Genomic DNA, 16,693 nt, shown 5'->3' on the forward strand with positions numbered 1-16,693 from the left:
CTGCTCCGGTTATACAGGGACCGGACAGCCCTTAGCAAAGGGCCCCGGACCCCATACTCCCAGAGCACTCCCCACAAAGCGCCCGGGGCACACGGTCGAATGCCTTCTCCAGATCCACAAAGCACATGTGGACTGGTTGGGCAAACTCCCATGAACCCTCGAGCACCCGATGGAGAGTATAGAGCTGGTCCAGTGTTCCACGACCGGGACGAAAACCACTCTGCTCCTCCTGAATCCGAGGTTCGACTATCGGACGAATTCTCCTCTCCAGTACCCTGGAGTAGACCTTACCGGGAGGCTGAGAAGTGTGATCCCTCTGTGATTGGAACACACCCTCCGGTCCCCTTCTTATACAGAGGGACCACCACCCCGGTCTGCCAGTCCAGAGGCGCTGTCCCAGACCGCCACGCGATGTTGCAGAGACGTGTCAGTCAAGACAGTCCCACAACATCCAGAGACTTAAGATACTCAGGACGGATCTCATCCACCCCTGAAGCCTTGCCACCAAGGAGCTTGCCAACAACCTCAGTGACTTCGGCCAGGGTGATGGATGAGTCCGCCTCCGGGTCCCCAGCCTCCGCTTCCTCTTCGGAAGACGTGACAGCGGGATTGAGGAGATCCTCAAAGTATTCCTTCCACCATCCGACAACATCCCCAGTCGAGGTCAACAGCTCTCCACCCGCGCACCACACGGTGTTGGTGAAGCACTGCTTCCCCCTCCTGAGCCGTCGGACGGTTTGCCAGAATTTCTTTGAGGCCGACCGATAGTCCTCCTCCATGGCCTCTCCGAACCTCTCCCAATCCTGAGTTTTTGCCTCTGTGACCGCACGGGCTGCAGCACGCTTAGCCTGCCGGTACCTGTCAGCTGCCTCGGGAGTCCCACGAGCCAACAAGGCCCGATAGGACTCCTTCTTCAGCCTGACGGCATCCCTTACTTCCGGCGTCCACCACCGGGTTCGGGATTGCCGCGCGACAGGCACCAGAAACCTTGCGACCACAGCTACGAGCCGCGCATCGACAATGGAGGTGGAAAACATGGTCCACTCGGACTCAATGTCCCCAGCCTCCCGGGATCTGGGAGAAGCTCCCGGAGGTGTGAGTTGTAGACCCTGCTGACAGCGGGCTCCGCCAGACGTTCCCAGCAGACCCTCACGATACGCTTGGGCCTGCCAAGTCTGTCCAGCTTCCTCCCCTGCCTGCCGATCCAACTCACCACCAGGTGGTGATCGGTTGACAGCTCGCCCCTCTCTTCACCTGAGTGTCCAAGACACGCGCGCCGGAGGTCAGATGATACGACAACAAAGTCGATCATCGACCTCCGGCCTAAGTGTCCTGGTGCCACGTGCACTGATGGACACCCTTGTGCTTGAACATGGTGTTAGTTATGGACAAACTGCAACTAGCACAGAAGTCCAACAACTGAACACCACTTGGGTTCAGATCAGGGGCCGTTCCTTCCGATTACCCCTCTCCAGGTGGCACTGTCGCTGCCCACGTGGGCGTTGAAGTCCCCAGTAGAACAACGGAGTCCCCGGCGGTGCACTGTCTAGTACCCTCCCAGGGACCCCAAGAAGGCCTGGTACTCTGCACTGCCGTTCGGCCCATAGGCCGCCACAACAGTGAGAGACCTGTCCCCACCCGAAGCGGAGGGACGCGACCCTCTCGTTCACCGGGGTAAACTCCAACACGTGACGGCTGAGCTGTGGGGCTATGAGCAGGCCCACACCAGCCTGCCGCCTCTCCCCGCAGGCAACGCCAGAGAAATGGAGCGTCCAGCCCCTCTCGAGGAGACGGGTTCCAGAGCCCAGGCTGTGCGTGGAGGCGAGGCCGACTATATCTAGCCGGTAACGCTCAACCTCCCGCACAAGCTCAGGCTCCTTCCCCCCCAGCGAAGTGACATTCCATGTCCCTAGAGCCAGTTTCTGTGTCCGGAGATCTGGTCGCCGAAGCCCCTGACTGCTTCATGACAATATTTAATTTACAAGATTTATGCATCAATGTTCATCATCAAAGTATATTCATTTTTCAGGTATTTCATGTACTGGATTAGCTGGTATCTCATTATTTGAACTGTTTCGAGCTGGTTTCTAAATTGAGCCTACAGAAAATGTATTATATCACAATATAATGTTATCATGATATAAAATTACATATGCCGTGGTGGACTATTCATATTGCACACCCCTAATCCTGCTGTGTGAAGCTGGAATTGACCTGATATTCATTGTTTACATGTGGATGAATGTTAATGTGTATCAGTTAATTGTTTACAACTATGTAATTCTTCTGTTTTAAGAAGTTCCCCTTCTTTCTTTCATTGAGCGCATAAAAATAACCAAAAAGACCACCATATACAGATATAATAGCATAGGTTTTTTAAGTACTGATTCAGGCTCAGGTCTAGCTTTGCACTTTTGATAAGTTTGACCTATATCAAGTAAACTGATTACTTTCTGGGTCATAGAATAAGGTTATAGAAGGCATGACACTCCCTGGGATTTTTGATTATAATGGAGGATGGAGGATGTAGCCCTGAGGGGGTCAGGTTCTCCAGCCCCTGACAGGGGGGATAGATAGATGAACACTAGGGCTGGATAAAATAATCGATTTTCCACAAGTGGTGCAGGCCTCTTATTATTCTTGCTCAACTGTTTTGTGCATGTACGTCTAAAAAAAAAAATAGATGTGTCACGTTTTAGTTGTTCTGCATTTAATAATTTTGATCCATAGTTTTATAACTGAGAAATGTGTCTATATGCAGACCAAAAATAACCTTTATCCATCCATTATTTTTTACCTTGCAGTGTCAATATAAACACAAATACTGAAGCTGAACTGTAAATGTCTGATTAACATACAAAATATTGTGACCAAATTGTACCAATCACGTATGTCAAACTATTTATTGATCCTGGAAATGGCTGTATGACCAAAAAAGTATATGGAAGAAGCCTGTTTTGGTTGAGAAAGGGAGAAATCAGCACAATATGACAATTTTATCAGCAGAAATAGGACACAATCACCTCTTTGTTTCAGCATAACTTGGTGATAGCAGCTACTGGTCATTCTGGAATAGTGTCTCTCTCAAATGGTAGGTGTTTAAATAGTTTCTCAAGTGTGCCATTGTGCACAGGGCTTATTGGGCACCTTCATCTCTGTGTGTGTCTAAGCAAGCAGGTTTCATGTGCTTAAGGATAAATATATAAATATTTCCTGGAAGGTAATCATGGTGTTGCACTCTGCTATTCACATGAAAAGTGACAGAAATAGTTGTTTCAAGAATGAAAAGAGAGAGAGCTAGAGAGAGAAGTGCAACCCCGCCCGCCCCATTCCAACGTTAGAAAGGTATCGGGGGAGGTGTCTTCAACAGATCATTTCAGTAATCCAGAAAGTCCTTAGAGTGAAACTCCTGAGTGATCCCCTCGTGTCTGTATCTTTGGAGTCATACCACGAATGGCTGAATGGACCCCCCCCCCCAAAAAAAAATATGGATTGATTGATTCTTTTCAAACCCCTTTATTGCAACTTGCTGCAGTCTTTTTGGAACATTTTTTTGGCACAGACAGAATTCAACTAATTACAGAATTGTGAAAATTTAAAACCTCTGATTAATTCAGCTCACCACTTGTAAAAAAGGCTTTAATTTACTAGCTCTCTCATTGTTAACATGCTTTATTAGATGGAAGATGGAAGAAGCCCAGTTTGAGTAATTCTCCCCAATCGGACACACTATCCTCTTTTTCACTGCCCTGTTGACAAGACATAACAGAATACAGAGCTAACACCTTAAACCTAAACTGCCACAAAGGATTCATGTCTCAACCAGCAAATTCCTCCATGCTGTGATGGATCATGCCAGCCCAGATAGCTCAGACAGATTCTTACTCTGGTTTTTTCTATGAGAAGTCAAGCACTTGGGGGTATGTGAGAAAAAAAAATTGTTCTGCGAGTACCTCTTCACCTTAGGTCACCATTTCATTTTCAATTCTAACTTGAGGCAGACTGAATACTATGCTTCAGATTAGATTTTAACATATAAATCTTGTGTACTTCAGAATCCAAACCTGTGATACATGTTTGGTACTTTCATTTAAGCACATTGTGCTCCTACATTGGATTGCTCTTTGTGCTGCAACATCAATATTGTTGCTAATTAAGATTTAGGTCTGTGTTGTCCCCTGTTGAGTCTTTTGTCACCACAGTGTAAGTGATCTGCATTGATTTTATTTTCTCATTTCTTTTTAATTGCATGGACTGTGTCCCAGTGTAACTTTACCTCCCCACAATCACCCAGTTCAAGTGACTTTTAACAATATTTTTCCTAATAAACTAAGATGGTTTTAAACATCAAAAAAAGCGTTTAGGCTTAGTAGTTCAGTTTTTTCATTGATACAGTACGTGAATGAAAGCACACAGAGATACACACACAAATACACACAAGCAGCCTATCCATACCCAGCACCCACAGACGTAATGTGATCTACCCTGCGATCAATGCCACAGATCCAACAATGCATTCCCATCTGAACCAGAGACTGAATGCACCTACTTTGTTCATGCTCATTTTTGTCGAATTATAAGACATATTATGCTTATGCGCAAAAAATTACAATAGTGATTTATGCTCATTGGTGCTATTTAGGTCCAATGAAAGATGTTTTGTATCGTACAACAAAATGTAAAGGATGTGGAGGTCAGGGAGATGGATGTGGGAAAACAAAGCATATAACTTTGACACTGGTGGCCAGAGTTTACGTCACATTAACATTTTTAATACTTACCTGGAGAAAACAGAGGATTGGGAAGTGATCAGGCTTTAAACAGACACTACTCCATTACAAAATACCTTGTTTGCCCCTAATCCCAATTATATGGATCAGCAATGTCCCTACTTTAAACTACAGTTTTCATAGAGTTGGTAATATTAATTGAGGATAAACAATATTATCTAATTTTCCAATGGGATAAATGGAGTTACAAAGTTATGAAGCTTTAAACTAACTTGTTACTTGGTTTAAAATGCCCAAAAATCACTAACATGGGGCTGCACATAAGGGCTGCTAAATTGATGCTGGCTCTCATTTCATTTATTCAAAAGATTACTATGCAGAGGTCACATTGAAAAGAATGAGGGAGCTGTCTTTTGTCACGCAATGCGAACACAGCCGTAGCCTTAAATTTAATTGCAACAGCAGAATCATCTACCCAATACCACCACAAAGTAAAGTCTCCACAATAGTGCTGAATGAACAAAAAAGACAGACATTCTTATTTTTGTGCTATTTATGTACATTTTAAGCAACATACTGGAAAAAATATCTGCTTTGGGTGGTATTTGTGTAGAACATAAAGTGTTCTGTAAAATGTTTTCCTTGTTCTATTTACATATTGTTTGACTACCAAAGAGAGCTCAATTTATTATTTAAGTCATACTTAAGCACCAAATGACTGTGTTTTTTCCCCCCAATTCTAGAGTTATAAAATTATCCAAGTCTTAGTCAGTGCTTCATTGGCAAATAAGGCCTCACGCATCTGCTTAAGACCTGGCATGCTTAACTTTATTTTTCTATATACACAAATAATTAAATTAATCATAGTTCAGTAGGTCATGGTTGATACACCACTTTTGCCTCATTCGAGCCAGGAAAAACCCAGGAGTGAGCATCATGCCACTATATCTGGCCACATTAGACAAAGTAAAACTATGGATGGGTGAAAGATTGAAATGTAAATGAGGGAAATGAACATTAATGGTTGCTGTAGGCTTGAAACAGCTGGCAGTGGGATGAGGGGGGAGACAATCCCACATCTTCTACAGATGTAATCCCCTCCAACAGAGCTGGGGGAACACATTAGAATAGGTTAGAGACAAGTAGGGATGGGGAAAATTGATGTGTTTATAAGTTTATGACTTTATTACCAGGACAGATGAACACCCCCTGCTAGGAGTGAGACAAGAACATGTGTGTTACGCGGATTGTGATTGCATTTTTAAAGAATATTGTACTTTTTTAAGAGGATGATAAGAAGATGGAAAGAGTGTATGGTTATGTTGTAAAGTGATTCAAAAAGTCACTCTCAGGTTTGTAGATTGCTGAACAGTTGAGTTCCCAATGAGAACCCCATACACAAAATGCAAATGGTTCTCTAAGTTAAAGGCTCTAAGAGCCTTCAACAAACCAATATTACATCCCATTAAATAGTTTTCTGGTGCTGTCTTCTTTCTCAGACTCTAGTCTAATTTAACTCAAATTTCATGCCTGTAGAATTACTTAGAATATACAGTATACTTTAAGGACAACTCATGCAACTTAAATTGAACCTGACTTGAACCTTATCTGGCCAGAGTGTAGAAAAAGTGTTAACATAATTCTGACTGCAGTCTCAAATTTAAAGGCTGTAAACGGTTTTCAGTCAATAGGATATATATATATATATATATATATATATATATATATATATATATATATATATATATATATATATCAATAGGTTAGAGATGTCTTGGTTAATCTCAGCTCAGCATCCACAAATCACCCCAAAGTTCGTAACCTGGCCACTGGAGTTCAAGGACCGACTGGTTTACCAGACTAAAAGCATTTGCTGAATATAGTGTTGGAATTATTATGTGTAATAGACAGACAGAATTTGAATTTTACACAGAATGCTGGGATTCACATCCCATCTCCTACCAACAGTCTGCTGGCTTCTTTGTCTAAATCTTAACCAAGTATTTTAAGTTGCCTAAACACCAACATACTTTAGCCATGAGGGCAACATGGCTTGTTTTAAAAATCACTGACAACAATCTATTTTGTGGTATAGGTAGGACGACTTGCTGTCGTAGGTGATGCTGTTCCACTTTGTGTCACATAATAAGATGAACAGCGTCCCAGCTGAGTCTTAGGTAATCCTTTGTTCTGTCTCAATGGAAGTGGTAAATGTAGAGCTCCTCAGAAAGTGAGCTCTTCAGCTGAGCCCTGCCCATTACCCTGCTACTGTGCAGGGAGCTGTCTGGTAAATGGCTTTATAATGGCTCTGTGCTTCCACTGTGATCTCCCTGCCCATTTCTCTGAATGCTTCATGGTGCAAAGAACCATGTGACTCAAAACTACAATTAGCCTACCAATAACACTGAACCTTTTATACTAACATTAAACCTTTGGCTTTTGTAGCCCTATTTAAAGACACCTATATTCAGTGCAAGGCTGACCACAACTATCTGAATATTCATATATTCATTTGTTGCACTGGTATTAGAAGTCAGTTGTCAAAGCTAGTTTTTAGCTTGCTCCATGGTGATAAAGTTCATAACATAAGAACATCAAATTGAGGCAATGTAGATGTGAGTGTTCTCAACAATCATGACCGAAAGTATTTAATTATTTATTTTGTCCTGAAAGCCATTGAAGTTGTCCATTTTAATCATTTTCTGTGTTGAGAATCATCTCACATCATAAAAAACCTCAAAAAGGTTTTCATACCCTTACCACTATTTTTAACTTTTTTTCCATAGTTTCATGATTTGAGAAAAAGTGGGAACATTATACTATACTATATTATGAGACACTTTCTGTGGATTGTTTACCTTGACTGACATCCATAACGACGACAGCATGGCCACAGGTGTTTGTTTGTCTTTTTGCTTATACTGTGTCCCTGGTTGTCTCACTAGAAGAAGATTTTTTCAAATAAAGCTACAGCTAAAGCCAATATCAACAATTCTGCTTTAGTTTCAACTTTCCTTTTACTGTAATGAAGTCAGATCATGGTGTTTTATATCCCAAAGCCATAAGAGAGCCCATTTAAAAGGCCTGGATTTATTCTACTGCTGCTTTCTGTCTTTTCCAGACAATCAATAGACACTATCAGTTAAACAGATATTACTGGCATGTGTCTAAACTGAATTATAAGGGTTCTGTAGCGATGGTGTGTCGATTGATTCACAACGTTAACTCATGCACTGAGCAACATTCCACCTTAAAAGTTGCCGGTAGCCTTTGAGCGGCACTCTGTAGCTATTTGACGTTAACTAGTACAGATGAAAAGACAGCAATCTTTTCTTTTATGATTCACTGTTCTGACAGTTTATTTGTAATGCATTTGCCAAGAATCAGCTTGGCCAGCTTGTGCTGCATCCACAATGCCCGCAGGAAATGAAAGTTTGCTTAGCTCTGGTTTCATAGCCTAGCCTGTTAGATGAGCTTGACGTCTGCATGCACTGCAACTTTTCCTCAGAGTTAATGTTTCGAATGCGGGTTTATTTGCTCGGAACAAGTATGTAAATGAAATCCTTCAAAACAGAAACTACTTGTGTTCATTCGCCTATAAGTTATTGCTTAATGTTACGCTAATTACAACCTACTACATCCATGGTATCGCCTAATACTACTTTGCTAGATGTTTTGCTGACTGCCGTGTAATATGGTCAACATGATGAAACTATTAATGACGTCTGTTTAAAATTTGATTGTGTGGTCAGTTAAAGTTGACTAATATAGGCCTATGTAAACTTGCCACCATAGGAACAACGGTTACATAACCTTTGACACGGGCCACAACTTAACAGTGCGTCATAGGTGCACTCTGGTACTTGAACAAATAGCATTACACCTACTCTGTGTGTGTGTGTTTGTGTGTGTCTTTTTAGTTTAGAGTTTAAATAATTACCTTATGAAATAAAATAACCTCTTGCTTGAATATTACAGATGTTTTATTATTTTTCACATTCAGTTACACACTGCCGGTGTTCTGACGATTTATGCTGCCTTGTCAAAGAAGTCTACCTTGTTTCCAGTTGTATATATCCCATAAAGATATAACTCTCACAGTATTATGACGTCCAATGTTTTTTTATTACAAACAGGGGTAAGTGTACTGTAAGAATATGGCATATTTTTATACTCTATTATAATATATTTTTTTAAGATTTCAGGGGTAGCGTATTTCAACAGACCAATATCCCCTATCAAATAATGCTCCCACTACAGTATCATTTTATATTACACCACTACTCACTCCATGTATAATGTAAGAAAATGGGGAGCATGTTGAAATGCTATATTATAATATGTCTATTTAAGATTTCAGAAAGATTGTGGGTCATGTGCAGAACCGCTAAGCAGCATATCTCAATAGGTAGCACATATCGACAGAACACCAGTTAAAACATGAAAGTGGCTAGTAAAAAAATTAAGTGGCTTGGTAGATTTTGTAATCCACCAGCCACAGTGGCAGATAGACAAAAAAAAACTTAATTTCCAAAACTGGTTATAGGTTCCGTTTACCTCCTCACTAGGGCTGCACAATATGGTAAAAAAAATCATATTGTGATTATTTTGATAGATAATACGATTGCAATATGATTCACGATTAGTGGGAATGATCATTTTTGCATCACAATTTCAAATTTCACTGAAAAAAATATTAAAATCATGATGATGATTTGTTGGGGTCTGTACCAACTCTGGCACTACACTACTTCATTATAATGCTGTTTTGTCATTCATTTTACCTTTTATCAAAAAGTTGCAGCTTCTGCAATTTGGATATTGCACTTATATGGATATTGCGATTTCGATAATATTTTGATTGTGTAGCCCTACTCCTCACAATACAAAACATGCACAACTTACAATTACATCACAATTACATAAAAAAGGCAACTTATACATAACTTTTTTTATTGCAATTATGCAAGACTACAACTACATGGGCCTCTGCCTTACACGGTTTCCTCTTTGCAATCAAGGATGCAAAAGGCTAACAATGTTAAATCTGTGCTGTCTTGTTATGTCAGCATGTTTAGGGTGACATGATATAAACACACAAACCTCTGCTCCATCAGTCATCTAGACAAGCATACAGTGTGCTTTTGAGTGTTGATGTGTTGAAACCGAGACACTACTTATTTAGTTAGCCACATACTGTATATGACCACAGATGTTTGATAAGCCACTGTGTGCATTTACATAGCGCTTTTATCCAAAGCTTTTTACATTTTGCCTCTCATTCACACACACACATACACATTCATACACTAATGGCAGCAAGCTGCCATGCAAGGTACTGGCCTGGCCATCTGGAGCACATTATCAGATAGTGATAGTAGAGATATGACAGGAAATGAGGGAGAGAGATGCAACAAAGGTCCCCATGATGTTCACATTTGTGGTTTGAGTGAAATGTCTCGACAACTATTAAGTGGGTTTCCGTGAAATTTGGCAAACACATTCATGCTCCCCTCAGGATGAATTTTATTCACTTTGGTGAACCCTTAAATTTTCATCTTGCACCATCATCAGGTCAAAATTAAAAATTTTCATTCACAAAACTAATGACATTCCCATCAGCCTCAGCTGTATTTTGTGTTTTGAGGTAATTAGCAAACATTAGCATGCTAACATGCTAGCATTGTCATTATGAGCATGTTTGCATGCTGATGTCAGCATTTAGCTCAAAACTGCTATATGGCTGTAGACTATTGGAATTTAAAGCAACTAGAGGTGTGACATTACCTTAACTGCAGTGGTATTGTGTTGTGCTTTATGTACCTCTTGTACAAATATCACATTTCTGGACATAAAGCAACCCATTCCTAACTTGAGGATGTATTGCTTGTGAAGCAGCAGCGTAGTCCCCTTTGCATTATGGAATTGGCAAGTTATTGATGCACTATTTTTACTTTTAAGTACACATTCAATATTCTGGTTGCACTGTACACTTTTTGTTACTTGGTGAGCTGCATGGATTTCTGCCTCATTTTTTTTTATTTGCTGTGCAAGCTCATAGGCATCATTGGCTTAATGAAATATGGGCCTGAGTTCTTCGTGTAGGCAGTGGAAGAAATTTTCCAATTTATAATGATTCCACACTGATGCATATTTCCTTGTAATATAGTCAGAAAAGTACACAGAGAGAGAAGTGACAGCAGAAGATAACTCAGATTAAAACCACTACAGCTATGGCTTTAGTTGAGGGTAAATGCACGTTAACGCTGTTTACTCACCTCTCAAAATCTGAAACAGCGCTTGATCACACTCATCACCCCAAGAGCATTTATGCACAGTTTACAGGGGTTAGTATGCTCTCTTGCACCCTTTCTTGTGAAAACTCTCAGATTGCTTGTTTTTGTTTGTTTTTTTATTCCAATGGATCATGTTATTCTCAGTGAGCACAGAGCAGCCGCCCACTCATGCTAGGTGGAGATAAAAACAAACCCTCCTCTGCACTTACCCCAGCAACAGGCCATGTACTTAATTGCTAGTTTGAAATTAGGACTATTTAGTTGTACATAGAAAGTTTGATTTCAGAGGACACCTTTTTGTAACAAAACAGCTGATACATGTTAATTTAGTCATAAAAAATATTGGTCTTGCTTCCTTTGCAAATGGCAATTTGTCTAAATTTCTGTTTCTGTGTCATGGTCACAGGTTGTCATTTGTCATTTTTGATTGCCGGCCCTGTTATCAGGCTGCTGAGTGATTCTTTTGTGGACACCTACCATTAATTGGAAAGAGCTCTGCCGAATATAAGACACGGAGAGGAACGGACACTTATAAACCAAAAACATAAAAACAGTAGATTTAGATTTCAGAGCCTCAGTGGTCAACTGAATGTGACACTGTAATATACAGTATAATGTACAACAACGCACATGATTTATGAACTGAAGATAAGAAATTGTATTTTGTATATTGCTTGAGTTCTCATCTGAGATGCAACTTTAAATATTTTGGAAGTAGCTGGAACAAAAATACTAAAGATTTACCATAACTTAACTCTGCTTCCCCCTCCATCTGTAGGACAGAGGCAAAGGTGCTGACACATCTTAATGCCTCCTCTGCTCTTCTTTTCAGGTCAGTCATTATCATATCGAATTTGCATCAAATTCTCACTGTCCCAGAGCAGGAGTAGCACCTTTCTTACCATTCCACGCATGTTCTCTCACAAGCAAATCCTTGCATTAATCTCTGCCCACTAACTCAAAGGTGTCCTCACTCTCTGCAGTTGTAGGTGGAAGTCACACCGTACCCATGAACTTTTAGTGTACATGTCAGACAGCATTCATGAATGGTAAGATTTATAAACATTAACAATAAAATTAAATAATTGAAGCCCCTGTGTTTCAGTGCACAGTAAATATGCAATTGGGTAACAACTAATGTGGGTTAATAGTGCCATTATTTAAGTACATTTCATTTTGGTCCATGTTACAATTATGTTTGTTGTTTGTTTACGCCCTTGTCTTCCCTTGGTAAGCTATTGATGACCCATCTAACACGGTTTTGGCCAAGCATGTCCAGGGTGTTCTAGCTGTGGCCTCAACATCCCACTTCTTTGTATTCGACCTCTTTTCCAATTCCCCCATGGCTTCCACTTGAGGGCACAGGAGAGTTAAAGAACACACAGACACACATATTTTTTGTTTCAGTGTGACTTACACTTTCCGAGGATATCATATCATCATCTCCACAGTGTCAGACTTTGACAACCCCTGACCTTACCCATTACCCAGATTTATACCCAGAGTAATCTAGTCATTGTTAACTGCTTTGTTTAACATTTGTTTAAGTGCTTTTCTTTAATTCATGTCTTGTTTACTGTATATCCAACCTGTCTTGTTTGTAGGCCGATATATTGGCAGGCCGACATTGGCTTATCACAAATACATCTGTATTGGTTTATACAGTATGTTGGTAGATACAGCATGGAATGTTTTAATGGCTGCAATTTTATATAGTTTTCTTACTTTTCTTAAATTAAAATTTAAATATGTTGTTGTATTTGTGTTTTTATTTGTAGCCATTATTATACATAGTGATTTCATGTCTGCTAAAGTTTACTGTTCAAAATGATTCGTCACCTTTACTGTTAATGTCACCTTTAATAATGAAGTTTATTTTTTAACTGTACCTATATGTCATAATAATAACTAAACTTGAAGGCTCATTCTCAGAATTGTCAAATGTTTATCTTGAGTAAAAATGACCATCAATATGTCCAGCTGAACCATCAATAAAAAGGAGGAAAGTATTTGATCGCATATATACACCTCCGAGGAACAGCAGTGGGGCCCGGAGTTTGGGGTAAATTTAATTTTCCTGTACTAGTAGGTTTTTGATTGCCTCTATGTAACTGCTGTTGATGGTTGTGCTGCGTACACAAACATCACAGTCAGAGTTGCAAGTATTATAGCTATTTAGGTGTCCAGTAAGATCGCCGCCTCATTCATTTTCCTAGATCTGTCGGCTGCCAATGATGTTGAGCTGCATCTATTGCCCTTGCAGTTACCATGTAACAGCCATGTGGAGGCACTACACAGGTCTTGTGGCAAACGGCACTTGGTTCTCTTTAACAGAATTGCCTACCAGCGATGAAAGCTGAAAGCAAAAATTATACAGCACTGCAGCCACTCCAACATACAAGATGCATCCCATAACCTTTTAAATGATGACATAATTTCCATGTCTGCAAATTTGAAAATGCAAATAAAGAGTACATTTTAAATGATGTGTCAATGGCATCTTCATTTTAATTTTGACTAATGATGATGCATTTGCAGACATGGAAATAAAAAAACATATTGATTGTTAAATTTGTGTGTACATAATACATGGAGCCTGATTCAGTTAAAAACAACATGCAGGCTGGTGCACACAACTCCAACACACTAAGACACCATCAAATACAAAGTATGATCAACCCCCACGAAGAAATAATGTTAATCAATTACCAGCACTTTAAACAAACTATAAGAAAGATACACTATCAACAACACAGACTAATTCTAACCAACCATCAATAACTTAATCCAAACAAACTGACCACAACTGAAACTATTTTTATGTTCATGACCAACAATCAATAGCCACAACTAAAATTCTGGTCAACAATCAACCCATGCCAAACTATTTCAACACATCCACACAAGTTAAATGGACACTAGGAAATCACCACAGCATGTTCACAGTGACAGCACAATACACTACATAACGTTACATTAAAAAATGACTTACTTTTTGCTGCCATTCCCTCACAGATATTGGCACAAGAGATCAGGGGGGATCCAGGATTATCCGACAACTTCTCCACTGTCTCTGCTTTGTCCCGTGTCTCCAAGATTGACTGTAAAAGCACACCATTCACCTGACAGTGGCAATCATATAATTATGCTACTGATAAATCCCTCAGGAAAAGTTTCCCACCTTTTGTCTTCAGCCGGAGTACAGATAATCCTCATTTTACTCGGCAACATCTGGATGGTCCTAACTGAGAAAACTGTCATATGGTGACAGCACTGGTTGTAGTAGCTTAGCTTTCTGAGGTAGTAGCATACACTATTTGCACAATAGCAGCATGCTAACGTCATTATTATGGGCTAGCAACAGGTGTCGCTGTGCAACTGTTGCCATGGTTACTGCTTACTTTTTTTTTCTTTTTTTTTTGCTTCCCAAGTCTTTTTTTTCCCGAAAACTGAAAACTCAATTTCTGTCGCTGGGCGCTTTCTAACTTCAAACTCCCTATTTCAAAATTAAAAGCCAGCCACTGCATACAGGCAGAGGATTCACTTCAGATGTCCTTCACAAACAGATAAATCCCACTCAATCGTGAAATCCAAGATGGCTCGTATTTTCTTCCTTGCTTATCTGTTCTGCTGTTCATGCCAATAATGGCTGGAAGCCACACTGCAACAGTCTATGCTCCTACATTACCTTATTGTTATGGGTTGTATTCAGATCTCCAAACTTTAATTTGGCTCAGAGCAGATATGAAACTATGATGTTATTTTTCCAGTTTACAAAATCATAATACATCTTGATCTTTGCCACATCTGAGCAAAATGTAAAAAAAAAATGGACTGAATCACTTTGTTCGCTAATTATTATGTAGGCCTATGTTTATGTTTCATACAGTGAACATATATTGATAAATGTTTGAAATGCAATTGTAGTTTAGTTGGCAGTAGGTCATAAAACAGCTTAAAAAACACAACAAAGGTGAAACAGATGTGACAGAAGAGGTCAAGAAGGGGTAGACTTGCAGTGGAAATTAGGGATAAAAAATATATTAAACACTAATTGACAAAATAAAATAGCCTACATAGCCTATAAATAGAAACAATAAAAAAGAAACACACCAAATAACCAGAGCAATGCAGCACCTATAGGCTGACAATGATTATATACATGTATACAAAAAACAAATACCATCTGACCAACTATCATTGGCTTTTATCTCTGTTAGACCCATAATCACAATAAAATAACGTATTACCGAAATGTACTAGCAGAGTAGCTCCTTGAACATGCAAACAGATCCCAATCAAAATGTTACACGTCAGGATGAAACATCACATTATCAAAGTAGACTTTAACAACACTTAAAGTATCTTGGTGCATTTCTTAAGAGATCAAAACTTAAGCTAATTTTCTTCCTAAGATCGAGAGATCAAGATAAACACCTCCCAAAACAAACTTGTATTGTTCCTGTGGTCAAGGGCAAACAAATACCTGGTTTAAATTTGTAACGTATCAGAGGTGATTTGCAGTTCTAGGAGATAGGAGTACTTTTTCTCGTTCTGGACAGACATCGTAAAAGCAATTTAAAGTTTAATTTGCTATAAAATTATTTTAAAAAACAATGTGGACATCCATAAAAGCAGTCATACAGTTCAGCTTCAGACAGAACATTTTTGAGGCTAAAAGTGTACACTCCCACACGGCCAGTTAACTTGGAATCCGAAATTTCAGTTGCTGCTGACTAGGGTCAGCTTGTATTTTGTATTATTTGCATGAAAACTACCTGAAAAGTTATATATTCAAACTTTTGATGCTATGAATAGTAATCAGTAACTCTAACTGGTCCTTGGACAGCAATGGTCAGCATTTGCTACCTTCATGTACATGTGTTGATTGGAGTCAACTGCAGCTTATAATATTTTCATGCATTAGCTGAGAGTCCTTACATATCAAAAACACTAGTACAAAACCACTTTAAAGGCAATCAGAAAGGCAAAACAAGATCAATTCAGCTTTTTCCCACAAGTATAATGCCCATGTTGCCCCCTCTCTTTGGTTCCTTTGAGTTGCAGCACAGCTCAGACTCAGAAGTTACATTAAAATGCAATGATAATTGAAGAACCTCCCAGTAGACTGGCACTGCAGAGGAAGCACTCTCAGTGTTTTCCCAACCCACATCCGTTGTGATAATGTTTCAGACCTTGGCAGGGACAACACACACCAAGCACTGGGGAGGAGAGGGCAGTGGAGGTGAAGAAGCTATAAACCTGAGATTTAAGGTTGTTGCTAAAGGAACAATTAAAAAACAAGGAACATTTATTTTTCGTTTCCTCTTTTTTTGTTTGTTGATCTGTCTGCGTCATACGCATTCTTTGCTTTTATTGTGCCATTCATGGTTTAGTTAGTTTAGTGGCATGCTGGCTCAAAGACCCTGAAAGATGAAAATTGCAGCCTTGTGTTGTGTTGACGTAAAATATATTAAGGTTAACAGCAGGAACAGCCAACAAGCCCCAATTGTTGCTACAACGTATGGCTTCAATTTTTACCTTATATTATTTTTACCATTTCATGCCATATGCATTAATATATACTCATTGTTATTGGTCATAATCATACTCCCTAATGACAAGATAACGTTGCAGCTGTTTGGAGCTGATCACGCTCTCCATCCA

General features: G+C 39.7%; 1 protein-coding gene across 3 annotated transcripts in view; it reads right to left on the reverse strand.

Moving 5' to 3' along the window:
• Positions 1-14,655, reverse strand: part of gpc6a (glypican 6a) — a 238,289-nt gene extending 223,634 nt beyond the window's left edge. The window contains exons 1-3 of one of the 3 annotated variants that reach the window (XM_044193683.1): positions 14,208-14,655; positions 14,079-14,127; positions 14,019-14,043 (exon numbers count right to left, since the gene is read on the reverse strand). In XM_044193683.1, the coding sequence (XP_044049618.1) occupies positions 14,019-14,043; positions 14,079-14,127; positions 14,208-14,371 (238 nt within the window). In that variant the 5' untranslated portion in view covers positions 14,372-14,655. Of the gene's footprint in view, positions 1-14,018 lie in introns of all 3 variants that reach the window. The other 2 variants (XM_044193691.1, XM_044193707.1) reach the window with 2 other exon arrangements.
• Positions 14,656-16,693: the final 2,038 nt, after the last annotated feature.

The sequence above is a fragment of the Siniperca chuatsi genome, linkage group LG1, assembly GCF_020085105.1.
Source record: "Siniperca chuatsi isolate FFG_IHB_CAS linkage group LG1, ASM2008510v1, whole genome shotgun sequence".
In the NCBI taxonomy this organism is placed as follows: Eukaryota; Metazoa; Chordata; class Actinopteri; order Centrarchiformes; family Sinipercidae; genus Siniperca; species Siniperca chuatsi.